The sequence below is a fragment of the Mesoplodon mirus genome (assembly GCF_964341445.2).
Source record: "Mesoplodon mirus genome assembly, chromosome: 14".
Lineage (NCBI taxonomy): Eukaryota > Metazoa > Chordata > Mammalia > Artiodactyla > Ziphiidae > Mesoplodon > Mesoplodon mirus.
Genome location: NC_138990.1, coordinates 37,514,384 through 37,541,988, shown reverse-complemented (window position 1 = coordinate 37,541,988; position 27,605 = coordinate 37,514,384). Strand labels below are relative to the sequence as shown.

The window sequence follows — 27,605 nt, the reverse complement described above, 5'->3', positions numbered from 1 at the left end:
ACCGTGATGGAATTCTCCCGTGACCAAGGTCTCAGACCCCTAGCTATTCAGGTTCGTCAACAGGTTCAGTTTACTGTTGCCTCCCTCGGCCTTCCTAATCCTAGTCCTGGTGGCACTGGGCTCTTTGCCGCAGGCCTGGTTTTGACCTCAGCTGCGGCGTTGGGCGTGGGTTATGGGGGGACAAAAGCTCCTGCTCCTGCTGTACGTTCCTGACTTATTGGTCAAGGTTACAGAACTTACTGCAGATGAGCTGGCCACCCAGAGAAGGAACAGATGCATCCTGCTTTTACATGACTTTTCCCCTGTTCCTTGCTCCTCGTGCCCATCAGTGCCTGATGCTACCAGTCACCTCTGTGCAGATAGGCTCTCCTGGAGCCAAGAAAGCAGCCACATCCTTATGGTGGCGCTTCTTGTGTGTGTTGTCGTTCTGAAGGAACTCTCGGTGACAGTCTCTCTTCTCACTAAAGGGTCTCTTTAATTTTTTTTTTTTTTTTTTTTTTTTTTTTTTTTTTTTGCTGTACGCGGGCCTCTCACTGCTGTGGCCTCTCCCGTTGCGGAGCACAGGCTCCGGACACACAGGCTCCGCGGCCATGGCTCGCGGGCCCAGCCGCTCCGCGGCATGTGGGATCTTCCGGGATCGGGGCACGAACCCGTGTCCCCTGCATCGGCAGGCGGACTCTCAACCACTGCGCCACCAGGGAAGCCCGGGTCTCTTTAATTACACACACTGGGCTCTATGGCTGTTGACCCCAGTTCAGCAGCAGTCACATTAGTAGGTGGGGAGACAACAGTTAGTCTCAGCTCGGTTATCCCTGTCTCCTTGTATAGGTTTTTTGAGCAGTTGTTGTGAGGGTTTTTTTTTTTGTAAACTTTATTTTTTTAAATAACTTGCCTTTCTTATATTTACTAAATTCATATGGCAGTAGGATACCAGTGCCTCCAAAGCTCTCACAATACTAAAGATAGCTTTCAAATGCAAGGAGTAGCTAGGAAGGAAAATAACAAAGTAGATGTTTGCTAATCAAGGGAGATGTCACTTTATTTTTAAAATGTTTTCATGAGGTACATTCACTTAATACTAGGTAATCATGCTAGTTAATGCAATAAATATTGTTTGCTCCATGTTGTAGGCCAGCTACCCTTCCCCTATCATATACTTTAGTTAATAGTTTTCAACCTTGGCTGTTCATTAGAATCAACCCAGAGAGCTTTCAAAAATCTCATTGATTACAACTTTTCAGGAGCATATCTGTCTTAATTAGGTATTTCTGATTAAAAACACACACTCCCCCAAACCACTCAGGGTAGCTTTAGAAGAGGAGATTTATCATAAAGATGCAGGGATATATATGTCTTGGAAACTTCAGTGAGGCAGCGTAATTGGATCTCATGAGTGACCAGGACTGAGAGACTCAGAACCAAAGATCTTCGGTCTCTAGGTCTTTCTTTCCTGTGTCTCTGGCTTTCTCTGTGTCTTTGTCTCCAGGCCCCCGTCTCCCTTCCTTCCTTAGCCGGGTGTGTGCTCCAGCTCTTCCGCCACGCCGCCTCCCTGCCGCTCCTCAGTGGCTGCCCTCTGTGCTGTGCCCTCCTCCCTCCCTCTCCTGTGACAGGCATGGAGGTGGGTGAATGTGTTTCCCTCTCACTGCCTCTGGAGCGTGTGTGCTCTTTCTTATTCTTCAGGGCTTTGGTACTCTCTGTCTTCGTGGGCAGGTGTTTACGTCTTACTGTCTTGGTGTGCGGGGCTGCGCGTGGAAGGAAGTGCTCTCAAGTTCTCTGGGTCTCTGATTCACAGCCGGTATCTGTGATTATGTGTCTCTGCCAGTCTGTCCAGGTGGTTTCCCAAGAGCTTATCTGCTCTGTGCTCCTGCTTCTCTCTGTCAACTCTGCAGGCTTTATACTTGTTCATCGGAATATAATGCCCCAAATTGGTTTCTCTAGTCCCAGAGGCCTCAGAACTTTGTATCTCCAAGGAATCACCACCTTTCCACTTGATGTGTCTTGATTTGAGTTTGTTTTAAAAACTTGTAGTTTGGAAATAATTTTAGATTTACATAAGTATTGCAAAGATAGTACAGTTTCCTTACAGCCTTTACCCAGTTTCCCTTAATGTTGACATCTTAAACAACTAAGGTACTTTTATCAGAGCTACGCAGTTAACACCGGTACAATATTATTCACTAAGCTACAGACCTTACTTGGATTTTACTAGTTTTTCTTAATTTGAATTTTTAAAGAAGGGAACGTGGCGCAGTTAGCATTCACTTTCTATATTTAGCCCAATCTGTGGAGGGAGGGATGGGGCTGATAATGGCTGCTAAGCCATCTTTCTGTGAGGGCACTTGCACAGAAGTACGGGGGCGCAAGAGCTGAGCACCCTTCAGGGTGTCTACCAAGTGTAAGTTTATGGTGAAATTCATCTTGAGTATTTTTACCTACATTTCCTGCAAATAGGAACTATTTTGGGGTATGATTACTCCAAATTGATGAAAACAAGTTTATTCTGTTAAATATATCATTTAATCACCAATTAAAGCAATTAAAGGACTTTAGCATTTTTGGCAGATATTTATATTAACCGGAGAAAGTATTATCTGCTTTTATGTTTAAGGAAATTATAAGTACGTATTTATTAATGCCCTTCATTAATTTTTAAAAAATTTTTCTACAAAGTCTTATTTGAACAGAAGTTAGAGTAGAAAAATAAAGATGGATTCCTCCCCCCATAATATGTTAAAATATACATGGCTATAAATGCTTCAGATGTCTTTAAAACTTTAAAAATGTTTATTTTGTAATACCAATAAAACTTTAAGAAGCTTTGAGATTTAGTTTACATCTCTTGATATCAAATACTAAGCTTTTTTTTAATTGCCAAGTAATAGAAGAATTGAAGTTGTTTCCCTTGATCCTAATTTTCTTAGAAAATATATAACTTCACTTTAATTCTTACTGCATCTTTCTTAGAGGCCTGCTGTCAGGATGATGCTTTATCATATAATTTAGCATAGTCAGGCAGTGTAATATTGATTATACATAGCGGTTGGGAAAATGTGTAACTTATCTACATTATGTGAAACAACCAAAACTTAAATGGATTTTGTGCAAATGTATTTCTGTTGTGGATAAAGTAGTCAATTATTTTTTATAAAGTTTCTCTTCTTCTCAACTTTGTTGCTTGGTATCTTTAACATTATTCTGTAGTAGCCTGTCAGCCATCAACTGCTGGTATAAAGCTGCTTTTCAAATGAATTAGCCAAATTTCTTGGAGGTTTTTAAAATTATGGTTACCTAGTGTTGTAATTGCCCTGTACCGTCATGTGCCTTAGCTTAACCTTATTGCTTTAGCTCAGCAGATATCTCAATAACATTAAGGAACAGAGGGGACGATGCCTATAGAGCCAGTGTGTACGGTGACTCTATAATTGTGCAACAGCACATCAGCATGGATGGAAGTCGATCTTATAAACTGAAAAGTGAAACAGGTTTGCTATGAATTTCTCTTTATTTCATATAAAGTATTAGTAAACATCCAGTTAAAAAGAGTTAAGTGATTGTGCTGGTATCATTGAGAGGATACTTCTCATCTCTTGAAACTGCTTTCTTGCAAGAGGATTGGTTGGTTGCATATATGTATACACACACGTATATATCCATACATAGTTGTTTTACCTCAGGACATTCTACAGCAAAAGCATGATTAGCAGAATTTGGGTCTGTTTGAAACAAGCTGTGATAAGTCATTTTGATCTCACTTGCAGACTTCCTTTCACCCCCATAGTTTCTATCACATGTGGAAAGAGAAAGTTAGCTAAAGGTAGAAAAAGGCATAAAGGAAGAGGAGGTGGGTGTGGAGAGTTACTAAAGAGACAGATGAGAAGGAAAAGGAATTGTTTAGCTACAGGAAGAAGAGAAGCACCTGCCACTGCATTTGTGTGTTTCTGCCTCCTGCATACTTGTGTCATAACAAGTGTGTCACCCCAGTTCATTCAAATGTGTGTATGTGCACTGGTACCTTTCTTGATGACATCAGGAAAACTAGTTAACATTTATGTTTATAAATAATTGCTCATTTTAAAAAAACATACTATTGCCCTAGAAACAGTCTGGTCATTTTGTGTTTCTCATAACTAGGCGCCGTGGTTTCCACTAGGAAAGAAGAACTGATTGGAATTCTTGATCATTTTAACATACAGGTAATTGCTAAATTTGCGTTTCAGATTAATAAATACAACTGGTTACTTTTTTGTGTGGTTTCATTTGTGGTGTGGAAAGAATTTAAATGGCCTCATATAAGTAAATTGACCATAGGACAAATATATTTAACTATGGTTAGTGAAGTTCCTTAAGGCTTCCTAATTCAACAGGAACCTTCAATATATAATATAACGTCTTTAATTTGACAGAACACACAAGAATATCTTGTCTATACTAGTATGTGCCAAAAGTTATGTTAATAAAATTTATGTTATAAAGTTTCTTTGCTTTCTGCTGTCCAAGTCAGAATAGCATCATAGTTTCCTAAACTCAGTTGCTAAATGTTTGTAGAAAGGAAGTTTGCTCTAGCCATATAAAGAAAGCATCTCTTTATGTATTTTGGAGTTATTTCATCATACCTATAGGAGACAAGACTTGAGTCCATTCTGCTAAGATACTTTGACTGAATAATTGGAAATGGGGCTCATAGAGTCCTATAACATTAGCACTGGAATTGTCTTTGGAGGTCATCTAATCTGGACCCTTTATTTTGAAGGTGAGAAACTGGGAGCCAGCAAAAGTAAACTTGCACTTACAGTTGTCCAGGCGTGGGTACTGGTTGAGCCTGCCTTGGGATCCAGACATCCCTTTCCATTCTAATGCTCTATCCAGTATCACCCTGCCTTATTCCAGGATTAAGAACACCAAGGGTAGTCACCAAGGAAAAAGAATAATTATGAGTATGGGTCTCTTTCCCAGTTTGGTTTAGAACAAGTTGTCCAGAAAAACTTCCTGTAATGGTACAAATATTCTGTATTATGGTGTCCGATGGGGTGGCCACTAGCTCCTTGAGCACCTGAAATGTGTGACTGAGAAATCAAATGTTTTATTGTATTTTACTTAAGTGTCAAATGCTGCATGTGGCTAGTAGCTTGCATACTGGGCAGCACAGGTTCAGAAAAATAATTAGTAAAATCTGGAGAAAAGCAGATACAGCAAATAAATTTGAGACTAGAACACAGGTCAATTTGTTAAGCAAAATCAGGAAAACCAAAAGTTAGAGCGTATGGATTCACAGGTGTTGGGAAAGTCTCGAAGGGCATCCAGTGTAGTATCACACTGCATGCTTACCCTGTGCGCAGTCTCCACCAGATGTTCCTTCAGCGGGTACTTGAGTGGGTAGTAGTGGGGAAATGACCTCTGCCTGAGGCTGCTGATTCTGTCTGTAGGTGGCTATATTTATTAGAAAGTTGTTGTTAATGGGAAAAGAATAAAGTCAGTTTCTCTAAGCTCCCACTTCCTTGGGGAATATAAAATATGTTTCTTTTCTTTTGAAATAGTTAAAGATTGTTATAACTCCATTAGTCCTCTTCTTGTACAATTCAGTTAACTAAAGGTTCAAGTTCATTGATCAAAATACGAAAGGTCTAGAGCTATACTTACTGAGTAACCACTAACCACGTGTGATGGATATTGAGCCCTCAAAATGTGGGTAGTCCAAATGGAGATGTGCTCTAGTATAAAGTACACACTGGAGGTTGAAGACTTAATGCAAAGGAATAACTCAGTTTTCATACTGATTGCATGTTAAAATGATAATATTTTAGATATATTAGATTAAAAATATACTAAAATTAATTTCACCTGTCTCTTTCTATCTTTTTCATGTAGCTACTAGAAAACTTAATTATATGTGTGGTTTGCATTATATTTCCATTGGACAGTGCTGGCCTAGAATTACCAGGAGGAAGGAGAGTGTTTAATGTCTTTAAGTACCTGATTATATTTGTCCCCTGTGCCTCTTCTTACTTTTTCTCTGAAGTTTACCTGTGTGTGCTTGCCTTTTGCTTACTCCAGGGTCTTGATGGGTAAAGCTGCCAGATTTTTAAATAATCTCTGGAGTAGTATAGAAACTAGGAACCCCATTTCAGAGGATGTAGAAAAAAGAATATGAACTTTGGTGAAGCTGTTAATCCAAAGCTGGTGATAAAATGTCTGTCATTAAAGCTAGTGCATTATGTCTTAGTTTTCAGAAGTCAGATACTGTGTGAAATTAAGATACCACCAGACCTTGTTAAAAAAAATACGTGGCAATCAGCGTCTGGTCTACCTATATAATGAGAAAAAGGTGATATGTAGAGGTTTCTTTATAACTGCATAAAAGTTTTTTATCATCTTAGAAGATGAGACCCAAAATCTTGCTTAACAGGAAGGTTTTCACCAGTGGTATACTAAATAAAGTACAATCAGTATTTTACAGATGGTAAAATGAAGGAGTTAAGCATTTTTTTCCTTTATAGTGGTGCTTCATGTTCTATACCTTTATAAACAAGATTATTTTCTAACATATAAATTACTTTGTTATTAACACCAAAGATGTAAATGAGAAATGAACTTGAATCTTTTTGAAACAAGTTGAATTAAAAAAATTTTTTTTTCAACTCCACTTTGAACTGTTACTATATTGTTATTTTAACTGTACTTTAATTTGTTAGCCAGAGGTAGTTTAATTCAAGTAATGGCTTATTTACAATGACTTCTTCAAAAGATAGAAATGATCCCAGTATTTCCATTTGTTTTACAATATCCTCATGAAGAAATGACAGGATATAGGAAATCTGAAGAACTGCTGTACAAAAAATAAACAATACTTGTCATTATAGTTCTGATTAGAAGTAACTGAGTTGGACTTCTTGTCTTTAGTTGGAGGAAACAACTAACTCGCCTGCGGCTACATAGGAGGTTCAGACAGAGCCAAATAAGAACCCGAGTCAGCTGACTCTCATGCTAGAGCTCTTCCAGCTCTGTGGTCTGATGGTTAACCAGTAGCATAGGAGTGGTACTCTACAAAACCAGTGAAAGGAATGAAAGCTTTCTAAAAAAACACACTTCTTTAGAAAGTTCTTGTGCTTGTGCCCTCATGTAATGGCAGAATATTTAATTTTGGCTGTATTATTGATATTTATTTTAATATAATGAAATTTTGAAATATTTTCTCTCTTAGATCACTTGTAATGGATGTTTTAGTTCATTTCTCTTTAAGGAATTAAAATGAAACATTTAAAGATAATCGTTTGTTTGTTTGTTTGTTTCAGGTAGATAATCCAGTTTCTGTCTTAACGCAAGAGATGAGCAAGCAGTTCTTGCAGTCTAAAAATGAGGGAGACAAATACAAAGTAAGATGCACCGAAGTGAACATAAACCTCACCGAAAAGAATACATTTATAGATTAAGCATCTATACTGAACATTAATCTTGGTCACATAGTAAATATCGAGGATTTTTTTAAGTCACTATTTAGAGTCATATTGTAGGACTAATTTAGGAACTTGTTAAGTAAGATGGAAGTATAATTTTTTTGGTAAATCCTTGCTTTAACTTCTTTGCTTTAATTCTGAAAGAGAATGAATTCTAAAATTTATCTTTATGGAAATACAAGGGAATGATTGCCCAAACATACATAATAACTTTTAAACATTAGATTATTTTAAACTTTTTAAAAAATTTATTTATTTATTTATTTATTTTTGGCTGCGTTGGGTCTTTGTTGCTGCACGTGGGCTTTCTCTAGTTGTGGCGAGTGAGGGGCTACTCTTTGTTGTGGTGCATGGGCTTCTCATTGCAGTGGCTTCTCTTGTTGCAGAGCACGGGCTCTAGGCTCGTGGGCTTCAGTAGTTCTGGCACACGGGCTCAGTACTTGTGGCGTACGGGCTTAGTTGCTGTGCGGCATGTGGGATCTTCCTGGACCAGGGCTCGAACCCGTGTTCCCTGCATTGGCAGGCGGATTCTTAACCACTGCGCCACCAGGGAAGCCCCTATTTAAAACTTTTTAAAAAGCCAACAAAATATATGACTACTACTACAGCTTACAGTGTGACTTTTAAATGGGTTTTCGTATTCCCTATGCTAAAAATTATGATGCATTAAGATCAAGGATACTGGGACATCCCTGGTGGCACAGTGGTTAAGAATCCACCTGCCAATGCAGGGGATATGGGTTCGAGCCCTGGTCCGGGAAGATCCCACATGCCACGGAGCAACTAAGCCCATGTGCCACAACTACTGAGCCCGCGTGCCAGAACTACTGAAGTCCGTGTGCCTAGAGCCCATGCTCTGCAACAAGAGAAGCCACCATAATGAGAAACCTGCACACTGCAACGAAGAGTAGCCCCCGCTCTCCACAATTAGAGAAAGCCCGCGTGCAGCAATGGAGACCCAATGTATTTACTTGCTTAAGTATGTTTTTAATGTCTTTTTACATAATTGGTCTAAAAGTTTTTAGAGACCAAATTCTTCTTTTTTTCATAGTCCCATGGAAGTTTACCAACTCCTAATTGTGTTTTTCTTGTTGTTATAGTTCTTTATGAAAGCAACCCAACTGGAACAAATGAAGGAAGATTATTCATACATCATGGAAACCAAAGAAAGAACAAAGGAGCAGATAAATCAAGGAGAAGAGGTTTGTAAACACTTAATGCAATTATTTTAGAGATCAGTCAAATTCCTATAGTACTTATCGGGTAAATGGTATTGTAAAATTATATACCTACATATCTATATATGTATATCTATATAAAACTAATAACATTTTTATAGTACTCTATCAACTATAACAAGTGTGGTTTTTTTACATTCAGGGTATTTATTAGCCTTTACTTTTTTGTTTTATATTAATGGGTATGTCCATGTCTTAATTCTTCTATGAGGCTATAAAGTAGAGGACAGGGCAGTATCTAACATACTTATCCCTTAGTTCCACAATAAGATATCACTGATTCCCACTCGGAAGTAGTTTAAAAGCTATATTTCTTTTGATGGGAAAATAAGCACAAGCCTCAAGTTGGTATTAAACATAATATGCATTTATCATTATATACAATAGATAACTCTTTCATTACACTGGTAAAATGTTAACATTCTTTAAGCACTGATAGCTTGGTAGCAGCTGTCACATCAGTATTCACCAGCTTGGCAGCCATGTGAATGTGCTTGAATTTGAAATCACACAAGCCAATGTGACTTTTTTACTTAGGTTTGTTTTTACATCTGCTATAGTTTGTTCTTGTACTTTCTTCTTCTGATTCTTGAAGAGCAAACCTTTGTTTGATAATCAGAGATCTCAGAGTTATAAGGCTTATGTTTCAGCTGTTCATCCAGTACATTGAGTCCCACCAATTTTTGTATGATTCTGTATCCTTTTCTTTTGTCCCTTAGTCAGTTTTATACAGTCAGTTGCTTTCAGCAACTTTTTAGCATGTTCTTTTGAGATAGAATTGTATTAATGATTGACCTAAGTCAACTTTATTAGATGTTACACTGACTTTTTTTTTTTTTTTTGCGGTACACGGGCCTCTCACTGTTGTGGCCTCTCCCGTTGCGGAGCACAGGCTCCGGACGCGCAGGCTCAGCGGCCATGGCTCACGGGCCTAGCCGTTCCACGGTATGTGGGATCTTCCCGGACCGGGGCATGAACCCGTGTCCCCTGCATTGGCAGGCGGACTCTCAACCACTGCGCCACCAGGGAAGCCCATACACTGACCTTTTTTACTTCAAGTCTTTGAGGCATACATATTTAAAATTGGGTTTATAGTTGTATGGTTCATTAAGTGAAAACTGAAAAAGCAAAGATGAGTGTATTTATTTTTATTCCCCATATTATTTCTTCAAACCTGGGGTATGTGATAGTGTGCAAGGTTGTACTATAAACCACAGAATTGATAATGGAGTATCAGTGTTATTGGAGTGTCAGTGTTATTATTGGGGAAAGGAAATATTGTATATTCAAGCAAATGTACATAGTATATACTAATATCTATTATTCTAAAAACAATAAATCAGGACTTTGAAGGAATTTGTTTGCTTCAAACAGCTTGGTGTTTAAATACCCACTTTCTTCATGGTATACTTTGTCATAAGCGATTGAAGATACTTTGTTTATGAAGTTTAAAAAGCGCATCCCTATATCATGTATCAGAGTTGCTTATGCATAATATGCACTTCATAGGAAATTTTTTCCTAATTAATTAAATGCACTGTATTCTCAAAATAAGCTCTGGATTTGAATAGTTTAATCTTTAAGAAGTAGAATGTGGCCTAACACAACATTGTAAATCAACAATACTTCAATAAAAATTTAAAAAACAAACAAAAAAACCCCAAGCCAACAAAAAAGGCTACAGTGGGACATACAAATGAACAAGTCAAAAAAAGAAATAGAATGTGAAGATTAGAAACTGGAAGTCATTCAGCCATCAAATATTAAGTTCCTACCATGTGCCTGCTAGCATTGTGCTTTGGCCGTGACCATATAATGGCAAATACATAGCAGGATTCTTGGGGTCATACACCTAACTATTCAGCAGAAAGCAGATGGTAGATAATTGACTATGGTGAGCACTACTAAAGGAGTTAAAGATTAGTTTGTGCAAAAGCACTTAATAGGATACTGGCAACAGGGTTTAGGGACAAGGCAGGGGCAGTGGGAGAGGTATAGTTGTTAAGTAAGTAATATCTAAGGTAAGAACTGAAGGGTGAATAATACCAGGCAAAGGATGGTGAGAGTGAGGAAGTGTGTTCCAAGAAATAAGCATGAATGGAGTCTTGGGCAAGAGATCACGTGGTGGTTTTAAACAGCTGAAAGAATTCTACATTGTCTAAAGTGGAGAACACGAGCATGAGAGTTAAGAGGCCAGATTGTGGAAGACCTTGTAAAACTTAAGGGCAGTACAACATATGGAAGTGGATGGCTTGATTAAATGTATATTTTCAGTAGATCACTCTACTGCAGAAGAGAGTGAACTGCTGTAAGGAAAGAATAAACAGATCAATAAGGAAGGTATTACCGTTGTTCAAACAGATGATAAGGATGTAAGTTAGGGTAGTGGCAGTGGTAGTGTAGAGAAGAGCTTTGAAATGGTTTGGGCCAATGTTCTGTGGACATGTAGGGTAGTGGTGAAAACAGAAGCCAGATTTGTGGGGCTGAAAACCAGAGAGAGAACTGAAGAGCTAGAGATAATTTTCATGAAACTTGGATGGAAAGGGAAAACAGCTTTTAGAGGAAGAGGTGGCATCCAGGGGTGGATATTGGTGGTTTTGTTTGTAAATTGGAAAGATAAGTAAGTAAAGTTTTAAATGTGATCATGGAAAGGAGTCAGTGAGGAGGATTAAGTGGAAAAAAGATGAAAAAGATGGGATGAAAAATCAACTAATTTAGACCTCTTGAGAAGGCAGAAGGGGAGTGAGTAGGATCTAAGTAAGAGATAGGGACTGGACTTAAGTATAATGAAGCCACCTCTTCCGTTTTAGCAGGAGGAAAAGACTGCTTTAGGTTTATATATAAGGTTGTTGAACACTGGAGACGGTTTCTTTCTGATAGCTTCTGAATTCTGTGAAATAGGCATCAGGGAGAAGGAGTAAGGGATTAGGGTGGCAGTTATCATGAGGTTTGAAGAGTGATGATGGATTGAAATAATCCTGAAGAATGGGAAAGTGACTTGGATAGGGAAACACACTAAGATCCATAGTGAAGACCTTAGTTGAACATGGAAACCATGAATGAAGAGGAGAGGCTGTCTACCCAGGTGTGCAGCTTTAGAAGCTGTTCATACGTCACTATAGTTTTTGCTTTATTGATTAATTATTAAGAGAAAGCTTGGATAAGAAAAAATGTAACATTTGATTTTTAGAAATAAATTCCTTTTGAGCCTTCCATTATCATTGGAATGGATCCTGGGTATACTTCGCCCAGGAGAACAGTCCCGTCTGTCTATCAGGTAGGGAACTGATAGAAACTGAGTTTTGTCTATACTTGTGTGGTCTTGAAACTTTTATTCCTTTGCTCTTCTTCATTTGAAGAGTATCTGGTCATTTTTATAGTGCAGAAATTAACAAAATGATTGTACTTAGTAAAAGTATACCAAAGAACCAAAAATATTTTTTATTTTTGCTTTAATTAAAGAAGTCATTTCCTAGCACATCTTTTTCAGTACTTGTTTATGCAGTATTCAAATGAAATACATTTGCAGAAAGTCTTGTCTCTTCAATGTTGTTAAGAAATATATTCTTTTTTCTTTTTTTAAGCGACTTACTGAACTAAAGCGCCAGTGTTTGGAGAAAGAAGAACGTTTTCAAAGTATTGCTGGCTTAAGTACAATGAAGACCAATCTGGAATGCTTGAAACATGAAATGGCTTGGGCAGTGGTAATTTTCACTTAATTACCTATTCACACATATTTGTAAGATACAGAATATACTTGGTTGTAGTTAGTCTTATATGTGACTTGCTATATAATTTCTTTTTAGGTCAATGAAATTGAAAAACAACTGAATGCTATCAGAGATAACATTAAAATTGGAGAAGATCGTGCTGCTAGACTTGAGAGGAAAATGGAAGAACAGCAGGTAATTATATTTTTTTTATACAAAGGTAGAAGTTGGTTGAGGGGTAAATAAAGGGAGTAATTTTCTGTTGAGGGTTTCCACATGGACCTTTGTACCACAGAGCAGACCTGCTCTTTATATTTACCTTGCCATTCTCTTGTTAACAGCTTTATTAAGATATGATTCATATACCATACAATCCACCCATTTAAAATTTACAGTTCAGTGTTTTTTTTGTATATTCCAGGGTTGTACAGCCACCACTGTGGAATTTCTCTGCCGTCGTGCTGGAAGTAGATCTCCTAGCCTTTTATTTCCTTATAGGAGCCCTGGTGTACTCAGTGTGACTGACTTACATCTTAGTATTTTGTTCTACTTAGCTTACGAGCTTCTGGCTCCCAGGCTTAGTTGTAGTACAGGGTGTAATCTTTCCCACCTTACTTTTTCCTGTCTACCCCTAAGATAATAAGCAGGTCAGTCTTTTTCCTTTTAAGGGTTATAACATTAATCCGTGAAAGGTAATAGATGAATGTGTAAAAGTAACAGAAATGGTGAAGACAGTACATTTACTTAGTGATCTCTGGGCTGAATTTCTTATTCCCTCTTCAGGTAGTAAATGGAAATTCAACCCCATCCACCTCTCTCACCTTAGATTTTCATATCTGAGAGAATATTCTGAAATTTTCATTCAATTCTTCTCAGCTTCATTTCTTAGCTTGTCATAGGGGAAGACCTTGTTGCTTTCCTCTTTAGATATTCCCCAGTCTAAAAGTGAAATCCAGTCTTAGTAATAAACACTCATTTTTTTTTTCAAGTGGGGAAAGGAAAATCTTGAGGTTGGATGATATTTAGTTCTGTGGCTATTTGCTCTACTTAAGTATTTGGCCATGCTATGTAGTAACTGGTAAATTTCTGGAGGGTTTGGACTATCTAATATTTATATCCTTCCTACCATGTCTTACATAAAACCTTTCACATAGTATATGCTTGTTTATTGATTATAGAATAACTATTGAAGGGAAGGTTTCTGAAGAAATAGTGTCTAAAGCAGACTTTAAACTTGTATTAACCTAATTTAAACTGAAGATAGATGAATTATATTTAGCTTGTATAACACCTAGACCAACTTCAATTTTTATAAAAAACATAGAGATTATACTACTGATGTCTTAATAACAGAACTACACTACCATTCTATATAATGTTTCCTAAATAGCCTACATATTGACAATTCCCTAATCTGTATCTCCTAATCAAACTTTTATCCTGAGCCCTTGGTTCAAATATTTGTCTTCCCATCTTTACCTACATGTTCCAGACACTTCAAACTTAGCATTTCTAGTTGAATAGCTGTGACAGAGACTTTATAGCCCACAAACCCTGAAGTATACACTATCGGGCTCTTTCTAGAAAAAATTTGCTGATCTCTGATCCAAATAGTTCTCATATTTGTCCCTTCTAATCTATTCCTATTTTCAGTGTGACATTTTGGTCCCTAATTATTTTTGTCCCAGAACATTACATTAACTTCTGACTGACATCATTTCCTTTAATTTTTCCCTTTCCCTTGCCTTCCATGAGCTTCCAAAGTGATTGTACGTATAGATTTACATATAGTTCCGTATCTTGTTTCCCTGTTACTTAGAGGATTCAGTTGTAAAAGCTGATCATGGAGTTCAAAGCCCTCCCACCCTTCATCTCATCTCCCACCACTACCCCCTCAGTTCAAGCTCCAGAAATAATTTTAATTCCTAAAATGGTTTTAATGCCTTTCCACATGCTTTTCCAACTCCCCGTAACACCTTTCCCTAGCTTTTTTCCTGGTACATTTTGATTAATCTTCCAAATTTCAGCTCACATGCTTCTTTGAAGGCATTCCTAACTCTTTCTGACAGACCTATGAATTCTTCCTCGTGCTTTCACAATTACAAATATACATACCCTACTTAAGCATTATTGCATCCAAACTGCATGATCTATTTTCATGTTTGTTCCTCTGCTAAATTGTGTCCGTCTCCCTTTAATTGTGTTACTTGAAGACAGTTGTTACTATATCTTTGCATCCCCAGAATATAGCACATTTATTGGAAAGCTAGATGTGGAATTAAAATATATGTTAGCATTTCAAATTATTCGAGAAATGCAAATCAAAACTACAGTGAGGTATCGCCTCACACCAGTCAGAATGGCCATCCTCAAAAAGTCTACAAATAATAGATGCTGGAGAAGGTGTGGAGAAAAGGGAACCCTCCTGCACTGTTGGTGGGAATGTAAATTGGTGCAGCCACTATGGAGAACAGTATGGAGGTTCCTTAAAAAACTAAAAGTAGAGTTACCATATGACCCAGCAATCCCATTCCTAGGCATATATCCAAAAAAGATGAAAACTCTAATTAAAAAAGATACATGCACCTCAGTGTTCATAGCAGCACTATTTATAATAGCCAAGACATGGAAGCAGCCTAAGTGTCTATCAACAGATGAATGGATAAAGAAGATGTGGTACACACACACACACACACACACACACACAGGAATATTACTCTGCCATAAAAAATAATGAGATACTGCCATTTGCAGCAACATCGGTGGACCTAGAGATTATCGTACTAAGTGAAGTAAGTCAGACAGAGAAAGACAAATATTACATGATATCACTTATATGTGGAATCTAAAAAGTGATACAAATGAACTTATTAACAAAACAGAAACAGCCTCACAGACATAGAAGGCAAATTTATGGTTACCAAAGGGGCAAGGGGTGAAGGGTAAATTAGGAGTATGGGATTAATGTATACATACCACTAGATATAAAATAAACAACAAGGGCTTACTGTATAGTACAGGGAACCTATATTCAATATCTTGTACTAACCTATAATGGAAAAGAATCTGAAAAAGAATAGATAGATAGATATGTACCTATCTATATATATCTATGTATATGTATAACTGAATCACTTTGCTATACACCTGAAACTAACATAATATTGCAAATCAACAATATTTCCATTAAAAAAATACCTATTTAACACTTTATATAATTATGTTTGTTTACCTAATTAATGTCTCGAGTTTAGTTAGAGCAAAATTAAGTTTATTTGAAATGTGAACCATATATAATTATTTTTTTATTTTTTCTGTTTATTGGAGAAAAATAAAATATACTCCAACAATGTTATTTTCTTAAAGGTCAAACTTAATGAAGCAGAAAAAAAATACAAGGATATTCAAGATAAACTAGAAAAGATTAGTCAAGAGACAAATGCACGAGCACCAGAATGTATGGCATTGAAAGCAGATCTTACTTCTAAGAAAAGGGCCTATAATGAAGCTGAGGTGAGAGAAATTTTCCAGTATTAAAAATTGCATATCAACTATAAATACTGTTCATTTATTTTTAAAAGTAGAGGTTTTTGTAATTGTGTTGCTTTCAGACTTTAAAAAATGTAATGATTTCATATGGCCATATATGTATGTTGTTTTAAAAATATATTTCTGCATATATTCAACCTCTGATTTGACGATTTGGCAAAAGTGGTCTTGAATGGGGTGTTTGTTTTTTCATTTTACCAAAGAATGTCTAATTTTTTTTAGGTTTTATACAACCATTCCCTAAACGAGTATAGAGCATTAAAGAAAGATGATGAGCAGCTCTGCAAAAGAATTGAAGAACTGAGAAAAAGGTAAGATAGTTACTTTACAATTTTCATAGTTATCTCATTTTGTAATAACGTAATCCAGGTGAAATAGAATATTTTATTTTCTGTATTATTGCTAAAGGAATTTTATCACATTGCTTTATGTTTTTTCAATGTTAGGTTTTTCATTGAACATTTTCCACTTTGTATTATTTACCATTAGTGCTGATCAGTCTTTGGAACCTGAACGGTTGGAAAGGCAAAAAAAAATATCTTGCTTAAAAGAAAAAGTAAAGGTCTTACAGGATCAAGAAAGTTCAGTCAATCAAGAGATCGAACAATTTCAGCAAGCCATAGAAAAGGACAAAGAAGAACATACCAGAATTAAGTAAGTGTCCACATTCTTATACTTTTTTCAATTATTTGAAAATCATCTAGTTTTCCTCTTTATATGAAAAGAGAATACATGTTTTTGTTGTTGTTGTTCTTCTTCTTCCTCATAATAAAGTATCTTTTAAAATCACTTTCCTAATAAGACTTCTTAAACTTGTAGAATTGGACAGTTTCTGGGATTTCTAGTCCTCGTCACGATTGCATTTTTTTTTTTTTCCATGCTAAGTTTTGAGGTCTTCTGACTGTTTTTTCCTGGTAGCACAGTTGTTTTCAAGTGAAGAAATCCGCTTTTAGTTTTTAGGGCAGCTGTGTCATTCACTGGTATGCAGGTATTAGGGGAAAAGACTGAGTATTTCTATTTAACTGTATCACATATCTGTTTTGTTTTTCCACTTGTATTTTTGTAGGAGAGAAGAGTTAGATGTGAAGAATACACTGAACTATAATCAGAGGCAACTGAAAGAATTGAAAGATAGTAAAACTGATCGACTGAAAAGATTTGGCCCTCATGTTCCAGCTCTTCTGGAAGCCATAGATGATGCTTACAGACGGAGGCATTTTACCTATAAACCTGTAGGCCCTTTAGGTATTTGTCACCAATTAGTCAGTATATAATAAAAATTAGAAGTACATTTTTATTTTCTGGAAGGAGTCTGTTGAATATAATTTTAAACGCTGTTATCGAAGAACCGTGTAGTTATATGTAGACTTTGTACATATTTTAAGAAATAATGATAAAATCACTTTAAACTTTGTAACTTTCCTTTTGTATATTTTAAGCATAAAAAAGCCAAAAGAAAGAGAACTTAGGAAAAGGAAAAGTAATTATAGAGTTGAATAATCTGCTTTTGGTTTTTTTTTGAATGAATAAATCAATGAACTAATTTGCATGTAATTGATTAGTAGGAAAATTCAGTGATATCAAGATATAGTTAAAAGGCCAATCACCTGAGTTTTGTGTAAAACTTGATAAAATGACTTGTCTTTTTAAGTTTCTATTTAGGTTTGGACAATATTACTTCTAAGTCCTCTTTCAACTATAAGCCTGAGGTTATTTAGTTATCCTCATATATACACGAGAAAAAAAAATCAATTGAGTTCTGAGGAGTTATCTCTAATTCTGTACATCATTAGGTGAAAATGATGCTATAAATATAAATATACTTTTTTAGTAAAGTACTGTATAAATACAGGATTATGTACTGTATTAAGTATTGTAGTAATGTCTCTTCATTTAAATGATATGTACCTCTATACCAGGATCCATTTCAATAGATGAGGTATTTTTTTCCTTCTCTAAATCTAAAATTTCAATATTAATCAGTTTTACAGAAAATAGTGAACAGTCTATAACCCTTTTGGCTTGATTTTCAAAACACCATTCAGAGGCTGGAAGAGTATTATATATATATATATTATATATATATATATATATAATATATATATATATATATATATATATATATATATATATACATACATACACATAGGAGAAATACTGTTGATTTACATTAGAGTGAGACAGCTTTTTACAGGATTTGGTGGGTTTTCTCCCCAGTGTATCCAGTGGGATGGGGTATTTCCCATTTGGTTAAAATAAGATCTATAATATCATTTAAATTGCTTCATATGAAAATATTTTAAAGTCATTTATGAACTATTATAAAGATAGTTACATTAATATTTCAAGTATTTATGGGCTTTTTAATAATTTTCTCTCACTTTTAGGAGCTTGCATTCATCTTCGGGACCCTGAGCTTGCTTTGGCTATTGAATCTTGCTTAAAAGGACTTCTGCAAGCCTATTGTTGTCATAATCATGCTGATGAAAGAGTGCTTCAGGCACTGATGAAAAGGTTTTACTCACCAGGGACGTCACGGCCACAGATAATAGTTTCTGAGTTTCGGAATGAGGTGTATGATGTAAGACACAGGTAAGGCATCAGTAATTAAATACTGTTTCTGGTTTTGCTTAGTTACGTGCAAGCTCAGAAAGAGTTAAAACATTTTTAATGTTAACCATACCTACACTACTGATTTGTAAAATTCCATCAAGCCACGTCTTTAATTTGAATCTTAGGCATTGGAGATACATAGATAAATGAGAGATACTCCCTGCCTTTGAGGTCCTTACATGAGATCTGTTTTGGGAGACATACTGGGAAGTAGATGTTGTGTGGCTTAGAAATTGTACTGAAGAGGGAAATGGTGCAGACCTGGCCACGTTAAGAGGGAGGGTGTACAGAAGAACTTTGGCACTCATTACTCACAGTTCAACTCTAGGTGGTTTACAGATTCCATAAAGAGCTGTGATTGTTTTCTTTAATGACCCTAACAAACCTCAAGGGCACCATACCCAAACTGCCTTCTTTGTTAGCCGCTGGCTCGCTAATCACTTTACTTTTAAAGATATACGTGTATGTGTGTGTGTGTATTCCTACATATATATAGTCCTCTCTATATATCCCTGTATATATATTCCTATGTGTATATATATTCCTATATATATATATTCCTATATATTTATATTCCTATTAACAGATTGTTTTAAAATTTATCTCTCCCACTCCACTTTTTCTTATAAATCCAATTTTTGCTTTTTTCAATTGCCTTATATTTGGAAACATTTAAAATGCCCTTCATTTTAAGCATGTTTTTTCTGTGTTTAATTTGATTGTGGTATTTTTCCTTTTACTTGGTTTTAGAAATCACGTTTTTATTAAAGCTTTCTTCTAAGCTTAATTAGGATCATCAAATCATTTTGTCCTATAATTCCTCTTACCAGTGAGGCTCCCCGTGCTCACCTAGAATTGATGCGTGGTTTTTCCTTTGTCCCTCTCGTCCTCTTTAGGCTTTCTACATTATGTTGTTTAGTGAGCCTATTCCATACTTGTCCTTTCCTTGTCTCATCACTGACACATTATTGCTACTATTCCTTCCTACTTTTAGTTTTCCTCGACTGATTTTACAGCATCTCTCAGCGGGCAACTAATTGTGATATAAACTAAATATGAAGTGCATCCCAGGGAAGTAGAGCAAAAGGAAGGGGTGGTTGTGACTGGGTGCTTTAGAGCAAGCTGGTGGGAGCAGCCCTGTCTAGCAGTGGCATGTGCCTGCTCCAAAATACTTGCTCCTTCCTAGCATAGAATCCTGTGCTTTCAGTGGACTGGCCAGAGCCTATGTTTCACCACCATCCCCTCCCACATCCCCTCCCTCTTAGACTCGGGCTCCCTATCCCCTTTCCCCTCACTCCCTGCGTTGTTTCATTGACACTGCTTGATGTTTCTAGAGCGCCCACCCCCTGTTCTTTCCTATCTTTGTTTTTACTTCCACTTGAACTCTGTCCTAAGGTTACTATCCTATTTCTCTGCCTCTTTTTAACAGGAAAAACTTCTCAGAAGAGTTGTTTGTGTCACTAATTTCTCTCTTCCCCTTCTTTCTTGAACCTACTCCAGTCAAGTTTTTATAGCTTCATCATGTACCAGAGCAGCTCTGGTCCAGGCGCCAGTAAGCCTTGCGTGGCTTGGTCCTGTCGACCTTCCTTCCTACCCGCTGACTTGACCTACCAGCAGTATTTGATTCAGTTGATCGTTTAATTCTTCCTGAAACACTTTTTTTTACTTGGTCCCTAGGATGTCACTCTTCTTGTTTTCCCAAATCTCTAGGTATTCTTTTCTAATGTCTTCTGCTTATTTCTCCTCACTTGGGAACCTCCAGTATCAGTGTTCCAGACCTCTTCTCCATGTGCACCTACTCCCAGCACTTACTTCCTGGGTGAACTCATCCAGTTTCATGGCTTTAAATATAGTCCATACACTGATGATCACCACATTATGTTTCTAGCTGGGCTCTTTCCTCTGAACTCCAGAATATAATACATTCAATTTATATTTTCCACTTTCATGTCCAAAAGACATTTGAAACTTAACATATCTAAAAGCCAAACTCCTGAGATCCACCCTAAAAACTGCTCTTCCTATAGTCATCCCCATCTCCATTTTTCAGTTGCTCAAGCCAAAACCTCAGTCATCCTTGACTTCTTTCTGCCATCCCACGTCCTACTAGCTATACTTTATAAATGTATCCAGGATCTAAACACTTCTGCAGTGCCACCCTGGTTCACGCCATTATCATATCTCAAGTGAGTTTTGCTTCTGGTTCCCTTCCATCCATACTCTCAATATCACAGCCAGAGTAGAGTCAGACCATGTCATTCCTCTGCTCAAGTCGTCCTGTACGTTCTCATCCTCTTTAGGCCTAACTGCGACCTCTCAGGCCCACACGACCCGTCCTCTTGCCATCTCTCCTGTCCTTGTGTCCAGTAGCACTCCCAGCACTCTCATCCACCACAGCACACTGGCCTCCCGGCTTCTCCAACAGCCCTCGTAGGGCCTTTGCAAATGCTGCTCCCTGGGCACAAAATGCTCTTCTTCAGTATGCTCATGTAACTCCCATTTCCTCAGCTGTCTGCCTGTTGACACCTTGGTGAGGCTCTTCCTGACTGTTTCTGTGGGAAAAAGCACAGTATACCACTTCTTCTTGATTTTTCTGGCTCCCTTCAGTAGAATGTAAGCTCCATGGGGAGAAGGATCTAGTCTGTTTTGTTAACTGCTATCTCCTTATCCTCTGAACAGCATCTTGCACATAGTAGGTGCTCAGTAAATACATGTTGAATTAATGAATGAATAAGTGGAAAACATATATATGCAAAGATATTTCTTTGTTTTGGAATTTTAGAACTAAGAAAGCAGTAAGAATGCCATTGCCTTTTCCCAGTGTGTTTTAATTAAATGACTTTTATGTTGGTATGATAGAGTATAAGATTTAAGAAAACTGTAATGATTAAGTATAACAGGCAATAGGACATAATGATTGAGAATCTGGGTTCTAGAGCTGAGCTGCCTGGTTTAAATCCTAGCCTGACCTCTTACCTCTATGACATTGGGGAACTTATTAAACTCTCTGCAGCTCATTTGGGGAAAAAAAAAATAGAGCGAATAATATTATCTATCTCATATAGTTGTTTTGAGGAGTAAATGAGCTAATATAGGTTTCCACAGGGATATCCCTCTGTGGGTATAAAAATCTGTGGATGCTCAAGCCCCATACTTGGTCCTCTGAAGCCACAGTCCGCATCTGCTGATTCTGACAACCACAGATACTGCAGTGCATACTGTATTCGTTGACAAAGAATCCACATCTAAGTGGACCTATGCAGTTCAAACTCGTGTTGTTCACGGGTCAACTGTATTTATGATATGCTTAGAACAGTGCCCAGCACATAGTAATATATAAATGTTTGCTAATAAAATAAAATAAACCTAATACAGATGTTTTCAAACGTTATCACATATTTTCCATGTCTTGTTACTATCCATCATCTCATCACCCATTTAAAAAATATACATATATAATTACCGTTTGGTAAGTTAATCCTTATATATTTTTGTCTCCTAGAGCTGCTTATCATCCAGAGTTCCCAACGGTTCTGACAGCTTTAGAAATAGATAATGCAGTTGTCACAAATAGCCTAATTGACATGAGAAGCATAGAGACAGTGCTGCTGATCAAAGTAAGACCAGATGCTTGCTGTATTTTATATTATTCTGAATTTCCTAAACTGAGGTTGGTTATATAAATTCCTATTCTGCTTAAGTACTTGATATTTTATGAATTCTTTTTCTTAGAAAAACTTTGAGTTCTGTAAAATAAATCAGTGTTTATTGTTCATCAGTATACATATTTCTATTGATATGTACTTGTTAGATTAGATCACCAATATTGTGTGTCATCTATTGGCATAAATTTGCTGAGAAGGGACAAGGGAATTCAAAACAAATCTGTAATTAATACAGAGTCTCTTTTTCTCATTAATGGAACCTGAGAGGCAATGACATCAGTCATCCAAATGTGTATATGTGAATTGCAAGTTCATATTGTAATTATTTGTGGGCTTGGCCCTCTCATATTTTAGACAGATACTTGAAAGAAAATAATGAAGTCCTCTTGTAAAGGTCTGTTCCAAGGAAGGTTGATTAGGCCTCAGTTAAGCCTAATCCTCTTTTTACTTCCTCTAGGAAGTAAAATACTAAATATTTCCAGGCTTTCCCTACATAATTCAGTGTACTAATCTTTTATTGGAATTTGCTGTTCACTCATCTTTTCTAGGGTGTAAAAGACATTTAGAAAAAATAAGATTTCATTTTTCTATGAAAAATAATATTTCGAAGGTAAATATTTTCATGTGAAAAAGTACTTAAAATTTTTAACTTTAGTGGATAGCAATATCAGAATTTAAAAATAAAATCTATCAGGGAGATTGGTTCAAGATGGCGGAGTAGAAGGACGTGTGCTCACTCCCTCTTGGAAGAGCACCGGAATTACAACTAACTGCCGAGCAATCATCGACAGGAAGACACTGGAACTCACCAGTATCTGGTACCTTCCAAAAAAGATACCCCACATCCAAAAACAAAGGAGAAGCTGCAATGAGATGGTAGGAGGGGCGCAATCACGATAAAATCAAATCCCATAACGGCTGGGTGGGTGACTCACAAACTGGAGAACACTTATATCACAGAAGTCCACCCGCTGGAGTGAAGGTTCTGAGCCCCATGTCAGGCTTCCCAACGTGGGGTTCTGGCAATGGGAGGAGGAATTCCTAGAGAACCAGACTTTGAAGGCTAGCAGGATTTGATTGCAGGACTTCGACAAGACTGGGGGAAACAGAGACTCCACTCTTAGAGGGCACGCACAAAGTAGTGTGCACATCGGGACCCCGGGGAAGGAGCAGTGACTCCATAGGAGACTGAACCAGACCTACCTGCTAGTGTGGGAGGCTCTCCTGCAGAGGTGGGGGGTGGCTGTGGCTCACCGTGGGGACAAGGACACTGGCAGCAGAAGTTCTGGGAAGTACTCCTTGGCGTGAGCCCTCCCAGAGTCAGCCATTAGCCCCACCAAAGAGCCGGGAAGACTCCAGTGCTGGGTCACCACAGGGCAAACAACCAACGGGTGGGGGCGGGGAGGCAGGGAACCCAGCCCCACCCATCAGCAGAAAACGGGATTAAAGTTTTACTGAGCTCTGCCCACCAGAGCAACACCCAGTTCTACCCACCACCAGTCCCTCCCATCAGGAAACCTGCACAAGCCTCTTAGATAGCCTCATCCACCAAAGGGCAGACAGCAGAAGCAAGAAGAACTACAGTTCTGCAGCCTGTGGAAGGAAAACCATGTTCTTGGATTGGAAGAATCAATATTGTGAAAATGACTATACTATCCAAAGCAATCTACAGATTCAGTGCAATCCCTATCAAATTAACAGTGGCATTTTTTACAGAACTAGAACAAAAAATCTTAACATTTGTATGGAGACACAAAAGACCCCGAATAGCCACAGCAATCTTGAGGGAAAAGAAACGGAGCTGGAAGAATCAGACTCCCTTACTTCAGACTATACTACAAAGCTACAGTCATCAAGACAATATGGTACTGGTACAAAAACAGAAATATAGATCAATGGAACAGGATAGGAAGCCCAGAGATAAACCCATGCACCTATGGTCAACTAATCTATGACAAAGGAGGCAAGGATATACAATGGAGAAAAGACAGTCTCTTCAATTAGTGGCGCTGGGAAAACTGGACAGCTACATGTAAAAGAATGAAATTAGAACACTCCATAACACCATACACAAAAATAAACTCAAAATGGTTTAGAGACCTAAATGTAAGACCGCACGCTGTAAAACTCTTAGAGGAAAACATAGGAAGAGCACTCTTTGACATAAATCACAGCAAGATATATTTTTATCCACCTCCTAGAGTAATGGAAATAAAAATAAACAAATGGGACCTAATGAAACTTAAAAGCTTTTGCACAGCAAAGGAAACTACAAACAAGACGAAAAGACAACCCTCAGAATGGGAGATAATATTTGCAAATGAATCAACGGACAAGGGATTAATCTCCAAAATACATAAACAGCTCACGCAGCTCAATATTAAAAAAAAAATCAAAAAATGGGCAGAAGACCTAAACACACATTTCTACAAAGAAGACATACAGATGGCCAAGACGCACATGAAAAGCTGCTCAACATCACTAAATATTAGAGAAATGCAAAGCAAAACTACAATGAGGTATCACCTCACACCAGTTAGAATAGGCATCATCAGAAGATGTACAAACAGCAAATGCTGGAGAGGGTGTGGAGAAAATGGAACCCTCTTGCACTCTTGGTGGGAATGTAAATTGATACAGCCACTATGGAGAACAGTATGGAGGTTCCTTGAAAAACTAAAAATAGAATTACTGGATTACCCAGCAATCCCACTACTGGGCATATACCCAGAGAAAACCATGATTCAAAAAGACACATGCCCTCCATTGTTCATTGCAGCACTATTTACACCAGCCAGGTCATGGAAGCAACCTAAATGCCCATTGACAGATGAATGGATAAAGAAGATGTGGTACATATATACAGTGGGATATTACTCAGCCATAGAAAGGAACGAAATTGGGTCATTTGTAGAGATGTAGATTGATCTAGAGACTGTCATACAGAGTGAAGTAAGTCAGAAAGAGAAAAACAAATATGGTATATTAACGCATATATGTGGAACCTAGAAAAATGGTACAGATGAACCGACTTGCAGGGCAGAAATAAGAGACACAGATGTAGAGAACAAAGGTATGGACACCAATGTGGGAGAGTGGTGGGGGGGGTTGTGTGATGAATTGAGAGATTGGGATTGACATGTATACACTGATATGTATAAAATGGATGACTAATAAAAACGTGCTGTATAAAAAATAAATAAAATTCAAAAAAATATGTATCAGTTTGTCATAAAACATTATTTCTTATGTTTTTAAGACTCTTAATAGTTTAATTCTTTGAATCTTGAAAGTTGTTTTTTAAATTATTTTATTTTTCTCATGGAATTATTTCATTTGAATGTTTAAATAAAAATACTTGAATCTTAAAGTGATAATAGGTAATATTTTGAAATTATATACAACAGAAATGCTTCGGCATATTTTTAAAATGTATTTTCCCCTCTATTTTTTTAGAATAATTCTGTAGCTCGTGCAGTAATGCAGTCCCAAAAGCCACCCAAGAATTGTAGAGAAGCTTTTACTGCTGATGGTGATCAAGTTTTTGCAGGGCGTTATTATTCATCTGAATATAGAAGACCTAAGTTTCTCAGCAGAGATGTGGATTCTGAAATAAGGTTAGTGTCCAGTGTAGCTTTACTGTATTATTCCCACTAGTTCTTTGGGGTTCATTTCTTTTCATATTACTCTATTAGTAGTTATGTCAGTGAAGAATTGTGAGTAATCTGTTTGGTCTTAAAAGATCATTTAGCTGGATGTAGAATTCTAGATTGATGGTTATTTTCCATCATGACTTTGATGACAGTATTCTGGGCTTGATGAGCTGGTCTGCACATTGATTATTACCTGTCTGCAAGGAGGTAAGGAGCTTAACTCAGAATGTAAATCAGCTACATCACTATACCATTGTTTAGTTTTGCTGATTTTTCTCAGTGAGAGTACAAGTGTGCTGGGTATACATTCTGGCTCAAGGTCCTTGCTGTGTCTCTGCCTGTTACTTTGAGTCGCACTGTTCTAGAAGAAAAATCAGTTGGCACCGTTAAATCAAATGCTTAGGGAGACAGAGCTGCTAGAGGAGACGCAGTGAGAAGCCAAACAAAAAACTAAAGGTACTTAATAAGATTCAAACACGTGCAAAAAGAACTTTTGGTACGAGAAAAGCATGATTTTCCCAACTGAACTGTCAGTTGATGAATTGATAGGGTGGAGCTGAATTAATGACCTAGAAGACCTCAAGCAGAAGAACATAGAACTTAGGTAAAAGCACTATCTAAGAAAACTGAGTAAAAGTGAAAGTATTCTAAATGGGTTTTATATATAGGGGGAAATGAGGTTTTTTTAAAATAGATATCTGATTTTCAAATTATATTAGTTATTTTTGTATGATTATGAGAGCAGCATAAAGCAAAATAACCATAGTGGATATTGGGAAATTTAGTAAAAATTTCTTTTTTAGCAACAGAAAACTGTTGAATGACCTGCAACTTGTTATTACAGCACTCAACACACATTTTAAATTGACACTGAATCTTTGTGATAGGATAGATGAAAATTCATCAGTGTCTGAACGTACCTGTATAAAATTGACCTGTAAAGTGATAAATTTTTGTCCGCTGTGCCATGACACTTAAATCAGGCCATTCTAATTCTTAACTGGGTAAGACTAAATTATATAGTACTCAAGCAAACATGAATGCAAATGTATAAACAATATTGTGGTAGTGTTACGTAATTCATGCTTTTTCTTTCAACAAAAAATGCCTTGTGCATTTGTGTTCCACATCTTTAAAAAAAGTATGACATTCTTGGAAAAGGTAGTAAGTGTATCAGCAGCAAATCAGGATCCCTGATCCTAGCACTTTAGTAGTAATGGTTTAAGACTTATTTATGAAGTTAATAATTGGCTTCATTTTTAGCTAAAATATTTGCATCAATGTGTAGTGGACAGAGCTTTTGTTTTAAAAGCCAGGTGAACATTGGTTTTTTAAAAATTGTTTCTCACCTTGATAAACTTTATTGATTGAAAATATACTAAGTTATCATGATACTTAAATGATATTTGTGTCATCTGTTTTGACCTGAACCAATATGATAGTTGTCTGATATTTGGAAATTTAAAAAAATTCACTGGTGTTTTTTAAATACGGAAAATATAAATTGGAAAACAAAAGTAGCTCATAATTCCATCTCTCCACAGTCCCTGTTGACATTTTTAAAATGATTAAAAGTAATATAGGCATATAGTGAGAAAATTCAAACGGTACAGAAATGAATGCAATGAAAAGTGAAGCCCGGGCTTCCCTGGTGGCGCAGTGGTTGAGAATCCGCCTGCCGATGCAGGGGACACGGGTTCGTGCCCCGGTCCGGGAAGATCCCACA

General features: G+C 37.0%; 1 protein-coding gene across 2 annotated transcripts in view; it reads left to right on the top strand.

Annotated features, from left to right (window-relative positions):
* SMC6 (structural maintenance of chromosomes 6) overlaps positions 1 to 27,605 on the top strand; it is a 70,181-nt gene that overhangs the window by 16,722 nt on the left and 25,854 nt on the right. For both annotated transcript variants that reach the window (XM_082643105.1, XM_082643106.1), the window contains 13 exons: positions 3,346 to 3,482; positions 4,132 to 4,193; positions 7,290 to 7,370; positions 8,552 to 8,653; positions 12,274 to 12,393; positions 12,496 to 12,594; positions 15,766 to 15,912; positions 16,171 to 16,259; positions 16,438 to 16,602; positions 17,015 to 17,193; positions 18,336 to 18,540; positions 22,064 to 22,178; positions 25,683 to 25,843. In XM_082643105.1, the coding sequence (XP_082499231.1) occupies positions 3,346 to 3,482; positions 4,132 to 4,193; positions 7,290 to 7,370; positions 8,552 to 8,653; positions 12,274 to 12,393; positions 12,496 to 12,594; positions 15,766 to 15,912; positions 16,171 to 16,259; positions 16,438 to 16,602; positions 17,015 to 17,193; positions 18,336 to 18,540; positions 22,064 to 22,178; positions 25,683 to 25,843 (1,662 nt within the window). The remainder of the gene's footprint in view (positions 1 to 3,345; positions 3,483 to 4,131; positions 4,194 to 7,289; positions 7,371 to 8,551; positions 8,654 to 12,273; positions 12,394 to 12,495; positions 12,595 to 15,765; positions 15,913 to 16,170; positions 16,260 to 16,437; positions 16,603 to 17,014; positions 17,194 to 18,335; positions 18,541 to 22,063; positions 22,179 to 25,682; positions 25,844 to 27,605) is intronic.